Source organism: Manacus vitellinus, unplaced genomic scaffold (genome assembly GCF_001715985.3).
Source record: "Manacus vitellinus isolate BGI_N305 unplaced genomic scaffold, ASM171598v3 scaffold_14_pilon, whole genome shotgun sequence".
Taxonomy (NCBI): Eukaryota; Metazoa; Chordata; class Aves; order Passeriformes; family Pipridae; genus Manacus; species Manacus vitellinus.
Genome location: NW_021939063.1, coordinates 5695570 through 5710000, shown reverse-complemented (window position 1 = coordinate 5710000; position 14431 = coordinate 5695570). Strand labels below are relative to the sequence as shown.

At 37.8% G+C, this 14431-nt stretch overlaps 1 protein-coding gene across 2 annotated transcripts in view; it reads right to left on the bottom strand.

Moving 5' to 3' along the window:
- The window catches only part of SUCLG2 (succinate-CoA ligase GDP-forming beta subunit), a 92989-nt gene that overhangs the window by 39500 nt on the left and 39058 nt on the right, over positions 1–14431 (bottom strand). For both annotated transcript variants that reach the window (XM_018068382.1, XM_018068383.2), the window contains exons 6-8: positions 13430–13526; positions 9965–10126; positions 8389–8531 (exon numbers count right to left, since the gene is read on the bottom strand). In XM_018068382.1, coding sequence (XP_017923871.1) covers positions 8389–8531; positions 9965–10126; positions 13430–13526 — 402 coding nt within the window. The remainder of the gene's footprint in view (positions 1–8388; positions 8532–9964; positions 10127–13429; positions 13527–14431) is intronic.

Genomic DNA, 14431 nt, shown 5'->3' with positions numbered 1-14431 from the left:
TCTATCAGGAACAGATGGAGATAAGGTGATTAAATTTCTTCATTTTGATGGAAAGAACAAACACTTTCCTAGACAGCCATAACACCTCAAACCACTTAAAAATAATGAGTATAAAACCATGATTGTCTCTACAGAAGAGTTTAAGTAAGGACACATATAAGTTTTCTTTTAAAATACTATTTCTTACCTGTATTATCGCATTATTTGTCTTTCATTCTCCTGTAAGTGGACTAGATAGGTGATCTATAAATAGATTCATAACAAATTACTCATCTCACCAAGATGAATTACCAAATTGAGATTCCTAAAATATCTTCCCTTTTTATTCTCACTAATTGGGAAATGAGTCACATAAATTTTGAAAATTTAATCAATTTGGAAATCACAGTGAATTATACACAGCATTTCCTTTTACTGGGCAATACTAAGACATGTAAATACATTATATTGCACATTATATTCCCCAGGCTGGACATGACATTGGGCATTTGGCAGCCAGAGGTGATGCTGGCAAGGGGTTCAAGATGGAGATCCTGCCTGTACCCACTGCCTTTCATTCCAGGCCCTGGTTTGGAGTGAGATGGTGATACCAGGCTGTGACATTACAAGAGACAGGTACTATCCCATAATCACCACATACTTGCCAAACACTTCCCACCACAGGCTCAGTCATCCTGGCTCATCAGTGGATACCTCAGAAAAGTCCAGACTCTCCAATCCCAAGTATTGATAAACACAGCCAATAAAAAAAAAATCCTGTAACACTTTGATCATTAATTAAACACACCTTCATCAAACAAGCAGGAAAATGCAACAAGCCTTGACCACATGGCAGCTGTCTCAAGAGGGTGATGCAGATTGTGTTCCAAGGAAATGGAAATACCTGCTCTTCAGTCAACATTTTAGGAAGGAGAGCACTACAGAGATGCTATTTGGCACACAAACATTTCAAATTCCATCCAAACCTAACAGCTCAGTTTTTATTGTGGTTCTTCCACAAATTTAACAGCATTTACCATCTAGGAAAACATTTGTGAATCTTTCTCATTCTGCCACAGAGGAAATGATTACAAAATCACTGCAAGTTTTCCTCTTGCTTGGGAAGTTTATTTTCATATCCAGCTTTTAAGATTCATTATAGCCTACTTTAAAATGCCAAAAGGCATTCAACTTGTCAGTGCCTATAAATAATGGCAGATTCATGTTAAACTATATTTACATATCAATTACGTGGGACTCAATACTACACATGCTCTTGAAAAATATTTTATTCTTGATTATAAATCAAGACAATTCAATTATACATTTTAAATGTATAATTACACATTTTAAATGCATAATTGTCCTCACATTTTCATAAATATTGGCAATATGCTATCAGTCTCTAAAAATGCCTCAATGAGATGAAAGAATGCATTTTCAATATTGTAAGTATTTTAAAAGATGAATAGTCATTTCACATTAATTCTGCAAAACTGCAAAGACATATTAGAAAAAACTCTTGTTAAAGTTCTATTAGTCTGTATTTTCTCAATGATGCAGTGCTAATAAAAATGTGGGAAAATCCTAAATTACTACTATAAACTCAAAACCTACATTGGCTAAAGGCAGAGTATTTGTACAAATTTCTGAGGCAGAAAATACAATACGCCTTTGTGAATTTTTCCAGCTTTGCAAGATGTTTCTGTGCCCTCATGGGTCTTTTCTACCTCCACGAATTCTTATTTTATGAGAGTAACCTTAAACTTTCAAAGCCAAGGCATTATTGCCCATACAAAATTGCTAATCACAGGTTTACGTTTAGGGCTATTCTTTGAAACACAAAAAGAAAGCTCCAGACTGTTTGCTGGCCACAAAGCAGGGTCAGCTGTTCCTGAAACATCCTGGATAAATGTTTGTTTGGGTAGTTCTTAAAAAAGTTGTGGTGCTGGGTAGACTATAAATTCCTAAAATAAACTGCTGTAGGACTCAACTCTCTTTTCTCGCTGGACAATTTTCAGTACAGCCAAACTACAAACTGCAGTTAAACTTTCCTGCAGTTAAACCTCACTGCTTCTTGCCTGACCAAGGCACACACTGAGCAGATTGCCCAGGTTAACTGAAGGTTTCCTTCACCTTTTTGTATCTGGTTCCTCTTTCAAACTGTGTATCTTTTATATATTTGGAATAAGAGGATGGTCTCTACCTACCTGTTTACACCCTCCAAGACAAAAGGGCCCCTCAACATGCTATTAGGACATAATACTAAGATGGTATAGTAAGATCCAGCTTCCAAAAACTATGGATTGATTAGACAACACCTTACAGAAATGTCAAAGTTGCTACAAAAAAACCCCAACAGGTTTATTATGACTTTTTAAAAGAAAATAGTATTGCACTTTCACAAAACCTGTGCTGAGTGCTAAGCTGCCAGGAGGACAGGCCTCTGTAATAAGCAGTGAAGAAAGAGTCATAACTTTTATCATTTTCATAGCACTTTATTTCTTAAACAAACTACAAAATTTTTGATCAGTGTTTGATCAGTAATCTATGGTAGATGAGTATTATAACCCACAGTTCACACAGAGGGGTAAAAAGAGCCGACAGAGCCTCAACTTTCAAAAGCATTCACTAAATTCAAGTGCCACTATTTTCAGATACCCAGTTGTGAAGGGCCACACAGAGGTGTGAACCTTGGACTAGCAGTTAGGACTTGTAGAACCATATAGTTTAGCACACAGATATTTTTCACCACAATAACTCTTCAGTTGCAGCTTTTAAGAGTACTCAAACCAGCACGTGAGGCTTCACCCTCTTGTGAGAATCGGAAAAACACACAAGGCATAAAAACTTTTCATGCTGTGTAAAGAAGAGCTGGGTAATGAAGTGTGTAAAGGGAGCCTGATATGTGAATGAGAAAGCAAAAAGATTTCTAATGACTCAGTAAGAACAGGGTTCCCCTGCCTTGTCTGCAATGACAAGCAATCTGACAACTCAAACAAATTCAGCACTAATGCTCTATTTCATGTCCATAACTGAATGCTATTTACAGTTCCTTTTTTCCTCCATTATGTGCACACTGACATAGGCTGTACGTGTGACAGAGAAGGTTATCTGATCCTGCTGATTTATAGTTTTGCATTATTGTAACACTGAGAAATCCACTGCTCCCAGTTAGTCAGTTAAATGCAGAGACTGCATGATGAACTGTCCACAGCCAGCCTTTGCTCTAACTAGGATGAGGCTCACTGTCACAGAAATGTGACCACTGTAATTTTTGTATTTTTAAAACCTCTACACACTGGTTTTTATTTATGACTTTTAAAACTTAATAGATCCCTTTCCACTCCCCACATGGAACTTCCAGGACTAACAGCAGTAATAACCAATCTTATCAATGGGCAAGGCAGTTCTAGAAGAAAATTTGCTCAAGAAGCTGTGGGGATCCCATCCCTGGAGATGTACAAGGCCACGTTGGACAGGGCTTGGAGCAAACTGGTCTAGTGGAAGTGTCCCTGCCCATGGCAGGGAGTTGGAACAAGATGATCTTTAAGGTTCCTTCCAACCCGACCCATTCTATGATTCCATGAAAATCAAATGAGTTGGTTGTTTCTAGATGTTTCTAGATTTTTGCACAACTTCCAGAAGAAAACCCTCAGCTATATAGACAAACCTACTCAGAAACCAAACTTAGAAGAGCCTTTTACCCCTAAGACTAGGAACAGGCCCTTGCTTAAAGTTGGAGAGTGAGAGCAAACAGTCCAGAAACACACTAATATAGTTACTACACTCCAAACTGCCTGAATGTTTGCAGACATTTTGAATTATCTTAGAGAAACTACCTCTCCCAGTTCTGAACTAATTTACTAAGATAAAGACCAAATAAATTACACATGGTAACCTTATTTTTATTTCTCAAATCTGAGAAAAGAATATCTCAAATCTTTTCTCTTAGCATAATGTTATCCCTTCTGATGCCACATAACAGACTGCAGTGTTAAGAAAACCAGTACTAAAAACCCCTCAAGCCAAAAGGATAAACCAGTGATTAAAATGTCTTATTATATAAGGATGTATAAACTGTACTATTTTCACACCAAACACAGCTGGAAAATAAGTGAATTGTAAAGCTATGGTTTAGTGACATTCTCTTTCAGAATTCTGGTCACTGTCTTAGATGCCTGGAAAAGAAAAGCCCCAGGACCTCTGTTTCACACAAAACCTAATGGCACATCAGTGTCACTACTGTTCCCATCACCAAGGTGGGCACAGAGATGCATCTGACCTAAGCAAACAGGCAAGGCAAAGTGTCAGGAATAAGAATGTCTGTTCCATATTAGTAAGAAAATAATATGAATTTGGATGAAATAATAGTTAAAGAAAAAAAATAAATTTGTGTGTGTGTTTGATATTCATTATTCCCTGGACACGAGTTACCAGATGTCAATATGGAATATTTTTTCCAGAGAGATGCTGGTCTTTCTGTTAATAGTATTTTGCCTAAATGACAAGCCAGCAGTTAACATCAATGGATTTGATGAGTCTTTAGCCATATCATCAATGACAGGCTTCAAAAAAGGTTTTCATGGGAACTGTTGTGAGAAAAGGAGAAAAAGAACAACAGACCATTTTGGCCTTTAACTGCCTGTGTTTCAGTGATACTTTCTAATTGGAGTCAACTGCTAAGATCAGGGCTAGAAGCCTGTCTATGGTAAAACAAACCTGCATTCAGCTTAATTTGCTTTTGTACGAGTTTGTGTGACAAGGTTTTGGTAGCAGGGGGCTACAGGGGTGGCTTCTGTGAGATGGAGTCAATGCCAGCAGCTCCAAAATGGCCAAGGCTGAGCCCATCAGTGACAGTGACAGCACCTCTGGGGTAACACAGTTAAGGAAGACATAAAAAACTGCACAACAGCAGCTGGAGAGAGGAGTGAGAATAGGAGGGGAACAGCCCAGCACACAGCAGGGCCAGGGAAGGAGGGGCAGGAGGTGCTCCAGGCACAGGAGCACAGATTCTCCTGCAGCCCCTGGTGCAGCCCATGGTGAGGTAGCTGTGCCCCTGCAGCCCAGGGAGATCCAAGGGGGAGCAGGTATTTTTTCAGCTTTACTTTTTTCAAAACCTTGTTGAATCCTACAAACAGCCATCATATGGTAACCAGATCTTCAGCAGGAAGAAAAACAAGCACCTGTTCAGTGTACTCAACAGCATGTGAGAGTACTCAAGGGTGAGGACTTCACTGGGGATGCCTGAAGCAGCACTTCATACATGCAGGGAAGAGCCAGGTATCACCCAGAACCTCTGAAATACTGAAGAAAACCTCTTCTGCTTCACTGTGGGACAAAGCAGATCAATGTAGCTCCCACTGTGCCCCCCAGCAGCTTGAACTCCCAGAACTGAGCCATCTTCCCCTTTCCTGTTAGTAGCTAAAAAGAGGAAAGACTGTTTATTTCCTGCCAAAGCAGATGCACAGCACAAATTCATAGAAACAAGATGGGCAGGAAGGAGGAAAAGAAAAAAAGAAAGAAAGAAAAAAAGGCAAATGGAATTTAGACAGTGAATAGAAAGGAATTCAGAACCATTGCAATGGTCTGTCTAACCTAGATATGGTAGACTGCAAACAAGACCAGAACAATATAAAAGGGTCACTGACTCCAGGGACAGCATTTCCATCCAAAAGCCAGTGGGTAACCTTTTGCAACAACAACAAAAAAAACACCACACGTTTTTTTCCCCAAGAATTATAGACACTGACAACTGACAGATTAAACCAGCAGCAAACCAGCCAAGATCTTGATTTTTCCCAAAACCAGTATCTTCAGCTTCACTATATCAAATCAGGGCATACTTGGGTTTTTTTGTGAGATTTTTTTTTTTGTTTTAATACAAAGTAGGCATTTTAAAGATAACTAAATGCAGAGAGATCTATTTCAAAGTGCAGTTGAACATTTCCTTCTGCAAGATTTCTTCTCTTGTAATGTCCTTAACTCTGCAGTGCCACATCTCAGCACAACTAAAAGAAGTGCTTCACCATATTATAGCTCTGAAGACTTTTTTTAATTCTTTAGTCTTCAGACATTTAGCCATTTACAACAATTAATTGAATCTCACGCTCCCAAGAACAAATTTTTATCTTCTCAAACAACGTGGGAATCAAGCTAAAGGCTACAAGGAAATGACTGACCAGGTAGAACTGTGAATGCTGCATCAGCCACAAAGACTCCTGGGACTGAAACCCTACTATCAGCTAAAAAAAAGAGAGGATTCATTTCAATATCTTACTGTAAATTAGTGAGCTAATGGACATGGTGTATCAAGAGAGGAAATAACAGACATTTACTGTATTTTCTGAACAGAACAAAATAAAAAAAATGTTTTGCCTTCTGCATCTTCAGCCAGTCAGTGACAGGAATGGCACAGCCACGGCATCAATCCTTATTCCAGGTCCTTTCCATGCTACCTTTTTCTTCATCTCAGTAGCAGAGCTTCACTAGCCCTGTTGTGAGCAGTTAGTGTTAAGCAGTAATATATAAGCAGAATGTATAATAGAAGGATACATTTACAAGTCAAATGCTGGGCATGCAGATGTTACATAGCTGAGAGCTACTGAAATGCCTTTTTGTTTTAAAATTGTTTAAACTCAGTAACCTCCATCACCAGAATTAATACCTGCTGTTTGTGCTGCAGCAGACGGCAGAACCTACTTAGCATAGTGATAATCACCAGCCAAGTTGTGTATCTAAGACTTTACTGCACCTGCTTCTCTACCACTAACATGAGTTTCAGAACTAAATTACATCTCAGCCAAACCTTGATCATCACACGAAGCACACACTGCAGAGCAGCTCAAACACACACAACCAAATCTTCCTGTAATGTCCTGAGAACAGCCAGAACTCACACAAAGCCAAGCACAGCAGTGCCTACCAGCACCAGACTAGCACCAAACTATCCAGTTTTCTATCATGATTCTAAAGTCCCTTCTCAAGTCCTGTCTCCCTTCTACCCCAGGCAAGATATCTCACTTCTCTACGTTTCCAGGTCTGTTCTTTTAGGCGTGTTAATGACTTCAAGCTCATAAGATCACTAAGTAGAAGGAGACAGCCAGCTCTCTTCCTGTGGTTCTTGGAAAGAACATACACTTGGACTTCTACAGACAAAAGGTCAGTGTGACCCAGGTCTACAGGAGTGCAAAATGGTGGAGGAATAATGTTTTAAATATTGTAGATAACCCTGTCTAGTAGAGTTGAGCCATCAAGGTACTAAGTGCTTTAAAAATATGCAAGGAGAGCTATAGCTGCAAAGAGCTTGCAATATGAAGTTGACCTGTGCTTACTTTATACTGTAAGCCTTCTTCCTGATTTTGCCTTGAAATCCACCTCTATATAAAAAGCCACAACATTTTGTCACTTACTACTGCAATTACAGTGATGTAATTTTCACAGGAAGGTGGTATTTGGAGGAGCTAATACCACCTCACAATGAACATGAGAAAAATGACTGGAAACACAGAGAGATAAAGGAGATAAATCCACAAAAAGAAGCAATATGTTGAAATAGGGACTTTAGCAGTGATGTTGGGTGCAGGAGATGGGAAAGATGATCAAAGCCCTTCGACAGATTTCCATTAGTAAAAATATCAACAGCAACTAAGTTCTGGCTACACACAAAAGCAGAACTCCCTGTTGGCACTGCTCCAAAGCCCACGCCTGATCAATATTCTCTCAGCAGATATTCCAGTTCTGTCTGCAAAGGGGACCAGCGACCTCAACATGCCAATATGCATCTCTAGAAATAACTTCTACTCAATACACACAAACTAATGTCTTCTCCTCTTGTTCAAAAAAGAAAAGAGCAACTGCACCTCCATCTGCAAAAGGAAGTGTCAGAATGTTCCAGGCTATGATTCCAGCGTGGGAATGTTAATTAAACAGACTATCCTGCAGTGTAGAATCAGATATTTTAGAAAACTCGAGCTTAAAGGAGTACAAACGAGCCTTTAGAATTAGCTATTTGCTTAATTCCCATTTTCCTTCTCAGTCTACACTGCTAGGAATGACATTTTAAGTATCTAAAACTCACAAATTCCATTTTAGGAGCAAGATGTTCCAAGTTCAACACTTCAGTGCCTAGCATTGCCACACTGGCACTTTGGTGTTGAACTGCCTTGAAAAAGTTCCCATTCACGATTGACCAGCAAACTTGAGTATGAATCAGGAGCCAGTAAGTCATTCCAGTGCTTCATACTGAAATATTTTTCCTCCCACATCACCCTTTTGGTAACTCATCCTCAGTTTTCACACCATTATCTGTATTTTTCACTATTCATAGTCCTATAGCAGGGCTCCTATGGTCCTACACAGCTGTACTGCTGCACGAGGAAGTTTCTGGTCCAAACCCAACACTTTTACCTTTGGATCTGTTGTCAGCAGCTTGAATGCTTGGTACACTTGTGCTTCTTTCACACCTCCACCAAGATCCAAGAAGTTGGCTGGCTTTCCACCATTCAGGGATATTATATCACATGTTGCCATGGCAAGTCCAGCTCCATTGACTGTAATTGTAAACATCAAGTGCTTATTTTTCCCACGAAAGTACATAAGATTTGTGAAAAGGCTTAAAATGTGTCAGCACAACCACATAACATGGCTCAAAATGCTACATATCTATTTCTAAATATGTCAGTACCTATTCATATTCAAGGACATCCCACACAACAAATAATTAAAAATCTGGTGCAAACCCACCAACACTTAGGTTTCTTTAGGACTTAGATGTGCACCTTCCCCTAAGTATGTATGAAGACTGGGATGGTAATTGGGGGAAATGCAAAACCTGCTGATTTTATTAAAAACAGAGACACAAAAACTTCTGGGAACAGTGATTGCATCATGAGACACGAAGGACAAATTGACTCCTTAAGCTCCCCTCCCAATACTCTGATAGCAGGAAATGATGCTTTGTATTACTGTAACATAGACAACTCAGTTTTGGGGACAGATCTCAGACTACCTTTTATTTTGCATTTGCACCAGTCTAGAAGCATTACCATGGGCAGGAACATCCTCTAAACTAGGAAAAGTAGATGAAAATTTTGTGTGCCCAGTAAGTTGCTCCTGCTGGACAAAGGCTCCCCACTCACTTGGAATTCAAGAGCAATACCAAATACTAAAAAAAAATTCCATAGTGTTGCCAATTGTTGCTTGGGTTTTGGAGTCTTTTGGTTGGTTTGGTTTTGTTTTGCTTTAAATTGAGATTAAAGTCTCACTGTGACTTACTGAATCAACTGCAACACATTGCTAGAATCTTCTAGATTTGTGATTAGAGTACATATCTGAGCAATGTAAATGCATTTTCTCACTAAGCTGAGAAAAAATGTCTAATTCAATCAGATTAATAATGAAATGTTGTACTGGCTAAAAGACTTTCTACAAAATAAAAATTGTGTAGAGTATAGCAGACTTTTTTACTTATCTCTTCTAAACAGCAGAGTAATTTCTGTTCTAAGGAACTTCAGGAAATAAAAAACTGTCATTTTCCTTTTAATAGCCAAGCAGATTCTTTAGTAGCTTTCCTTAAAGAGAAATGGAGTTCACTATTAAATTTTAAGTGGGAAAGTCATGTTTATACACACATACTTTTGCAGTGTCTTAAGTATCACAGTCTCATTTTTGAAAATTAATGATTGATTCTTGATGACTTTTCTTGTTTTAATTACTCGAAAGACCAATTGCATCAGTTTAAAAATTCAGGCTTCTTCTTTAGCCTGACACCACTCATGTCCTGCCTGTCTGCTGTGGCCATCATCACAGTTACAACACAATTTTAGCTTCATTCCTGCAAGAACTTGGGGAGGGACAGAAAACCTCAGCAAAACAGACTGAAATACTGTCAAGGGTGGACTGAATGTCAGAATGTAAACAAAGTTTATACACTGAACAAATATGAATTTGTCTTCAAATGTCTTTTGGATGTATTTGTTCTTACCAAAGCAAGCAATGTTTCCATCCAGTCCTATGTATTTCAAATCATATTTGGCAGCTTCGTTCTCTATGGGCTCATTTTCAGACTTGTCATCCATGGCAAATATTTCTTTTTGTCTGAATTCTGCGTTGTCATCAAAGTTTATCTTGGCATCAAAGCAAACAACTACAGGAGAAAATAAAACAACATGCAGGCATTTAGAGATTACAGTTAGTCAGAGCTTCTGAAATATTATGGCTACTGCAGCAGGGAGGGGGAGAGGGTTGCTTTGGGAATGATGGTGCCTCAGCATATGATCAGCTGAAGTTCATGGAGTCCAGCAGCAAAGGGCAGGTTTCCCTTAAATTCTCTACTGAGAACACATTATTTCATTAAAGATCTCAAACAAGATGAAGCCAACATATGTTAAAAATGACCAAAAGACTAATTTTAAATCAAGAAAGTTTAAAAAGTAAATACAAAACTTCTCATCAATATCAACACCCACTATGGTTGTAAAAACAAATCAAGACTTAGCTAAACCTACTATATTAAGTAACAGATAAAAGTCTGGCTAGCAGCTGGAATATTCACATAAACACACCAGTAACAGAAATGCCTGTAGAGTGTTATTTGCCCATTTACTGACTCATTATTTCTATGGGTTTACATAAGCAAACACCTCATTAGATTAAAATGTTGTAAGATTATATATTTATCATGTTACTATTTAAATAATTTCACTTGTACTATACCCAAATTAAAATTACTCACTTAAGTATAATTGATTTGTTAAGGCAAACCAACCAGATTTAAGTGCCTTTAAATGCTGCATCCAATAGTTTTTCTATCTGCTGGGTTTTTATTCATATTGCCATTGAAACACGTAGATGGTACATGTGAACGTGTTCATAGCACTGTACACATCTGGAGGTCAATTACAATTAAAAAGATAATTTTAGTCTTTCAAAACGTTTACACAAATAGGAGAGTTGTGACTCTATGTCTTGATTTCTATTGGGTTTCTTGTTTTGTTTTTTTTCGATGTTGATGTGGTTTTGGTTTTTATTTTTTAATATCTGACTTGTAACTGATAGCAGATTAAATGAAAACAGTATCAAATTTAATTTCAGTGATTGCAGTTTCAGAAAACTGTTCATGAGTGTGTATAACAAATCTCTTGGAAGAGTCTAGATTTCACCTGGTCAACCATCATGTGGGAATGTGCCAAAAGCAGAAATATCTGCAGTTCATTATATGCTTCTACTGTACTAGAGCTGCTTCAATTTTATTTTTTTTAGCAATGAACTAAGACTATTTTTTTTCTTCAAGCTTTCAGTTCCTTAAATTGCAAAAACAACTGAAAGCTAGAGTACAACTGCAGTTTCAGAGCTCTGTTTAAACACGAACATCCTCGATGTCACATTAATAGAAACTCATTTCTACAGAACACTCATCTTTAACAAAGGCCATGCTGTACAAAGTAGCTGCAAAAACATGTATTAATATTTATCAAACCATTTTCACCATCAAAAGCACATTGTTACATGCATGATGGATTATACAAATGGATTTTTCTTCTAAACAAATATCAAAGAAAGCTCCAAAAGTTATATTCATGAAGTACTTGTGTTGTTATTGCTAGTGGAGTAGGATTTTTGTCATCTACAAATTCAACAGTTTACACTGAGAGCAAACAAAACAAAACAAAAATGGGCATAACAGGAATCTGACCCACTAATGTTGACAAAGAATTTGCTACAAAATTAAACAAAATACATAAACCAATGTATCTCCTAATGGAAATTCACACAAGTGAAAAATACAAAACACAGCAAGAAATAAATCCATCTTATCCATTACTTTGACAAGAATAATGGTCTTCATACAGAGACTTGTATTTTATCATTAGAAATAACTGCATTAAGCTACTCCAATGTTCTTCCATTTGTTTCATCTTTATTCTTCTTAAAGACATTTCAGATGGAGAAACTGCTAGCAAAAAAGAAATAAGCACAGGAAGACTCCTGTGCATGTCTGCTGGTAAGATGGCTTTCACAGCTTGAAACCCACTCTGTTTCTGCTCCTCAGCTTCCTGGATGCAAAACACATACGGAAAAACCTCAGAGAAAAGAGCATAAAAACTCCTACCATCCCTCAAATTAAGCCCTTCTCACTAAATATGCACAGTCACTCCAGAAAAGCCAACTTGGTAACTTATCCAAATGATAATTTCCATAGTGACACCTCATAGTGCTCCAGCAAGGATGCAAAGTTAGTACCACCATGGTTCCTTAAGGACCTTTAAGGACCATATTTGGTTTCCTCTCATTTCAAACTGTCCTCTCCTTCACTTGCCCCTCCTTGTCTCCTTCACTTGCCCCTACCAATTTCCCCTCTTGGTACACACCAAATATGTCTTCAGCACCTCAGTCTGTTATTAAAGAAGAATTCATGCCTTTAAGCCATAAATATGTTCTTCTAGCTTGGTTTAACCTGAAAACATTTTATTATGTAAAAAAAGACCTGCCGATACATTTGATCATTTCTGTCACTGTCTCTGAATTATTGTGATATACTTCAATATTCCTTTTTTTTTTTTTAATATCACTTTACAGTAGGGCATTTAAATGTCCCAGAGCCTATTTTATAACAAAGAGCACCATCTTTTAAGATGCATTAATAAAGCTGGGTAGGGCAGGATTTGTTTTCCGCCTTTTAGTGCTTTTCAGATTCTCTGGCAACTCTTTTGCAAGTGAAAGAGCGAGGTGGTAACTGTGATCCACCTGGATCAGCTCTATTCTACTTCAATATACCACAGGCACACTGAAATAGTTCCTCCCCTCCTCACCCCTGTCCAAGTTAATTGGAAGGAAATGGAAGGAAAGGTTTCAGCTGGAAGACCAACTACGAAGTGAAAGGTAATCCAGCTCCTCATTTTTACCCTGTCCCTCAGTGCTGTAGTCATGGTGAAATCCGACCAGTGACCCTTTCTCCTCCCAAAGGGTGTAGCCAAGTGTCAGTTCCAGCTGAAATTTGCCCTGTGCTCTGATCAGCTGCAGAGTCATGCACTTAAAATCTTAAATTACCCATAAATACAGGAACATAAATGAACGAGTTTCTTTGCACACAATCTCAGTAATTCTAGCAGCATTAACACGACCTCCCCCCAAACAAAACCACTAAACAAAAAATACCCAAAACAAGACCAAGGAAACCTCAACTTTGTACAAGAGCAGAAGAGAAGGAAACGTTGCTGTTTCTCACCAAGCAGAACGTGTAGAAGCCAATACTTTCAGTATTTGGATGAAAGAACAAAAGGTATTGAAATATAAAATCTACCATGGGAATGTTTATGAATGTTGCTTAAATTACATTACAAAATGAAATTAATGCAAAGCTGCTGCTACATCCTTCTATGCAATTTAATTTATAGTTTGCATAAATAAAGAACTATAATGCATTCATTTGTTTCCTTCAATTTCTTACCTTGCCCTTCTGGAGTTTCACCAAAGGGATTCACTTCAACCTGAGTGGCATCAATTTTCAAGAAAAGATTATACAGCTTCTTAATTTGATCTGCTGCCTAAATTTGATCAAACGATTTACAATTACCACACAGAAAAATAAAAGTAAATGTTTTCAAGGTAAAGGTGAACCATTATAGATTATTTTTAATGCATTAAATTGCAAACTAGCTTTAGATAATTACTGCTTTTATTTCTGTTTTCTTAACCATATTCATAGTCTCTTAAATAGGTATAATGTAGCATTATGATACTGCATAACACTTAGTAAATGTGCATTTAAAGACTACATGAACTGGAGACTTTCTACAAAATAAACATTACAATTACTATGACAAGTTTAATTTGGAAAGTGACTGTTGGGCGCTAACAAAATGATGTATTCTCCAGTATGCTGAGATCCGAGTTGAATTCACATTAATCAGTCTACATTCAGAAACCACAAAGCAGTATGTGCCCATTAGTGACTTAGGGAAAAAAAAAACCTATTTCTCCTTCCTACATCAATCTGCAATGTTTTCTTGAAGAACTTATATCCAAAGCATGCTTGTTTACTCATTGCTTGTCTCCTATCCTCCCTCACCATCTATCTCAGTGCCCAGTTGTGTGGCCAAAACTGACAACCAACTGCCAAATCTTTTGTTCTTATAACATTCTTCCACTAATAGAACAACTTGAAAACAGTAACATAAAAAACCCCCTTTGGTTCATTACACACTGACAACCTATTAGCTGAAATAAGTTTTCAGATGAAGTGCACTAATAAAGAAGCACTCAAATTTGTCCCCTCATTACTGATCAGCTAACTGAAGTACACAATCCAAAAATTTGGAACCTCTCCTAATAAGTGAATTAGAATAAAAAACCCAGAAGTCAGCTTTCTCCTACAATGTCAGAAAAAATTACAACTGGAAAGACTCAAAACCAGATCCAGTTTTGTCCAGAGGGGTTGTGGACTCCCTAT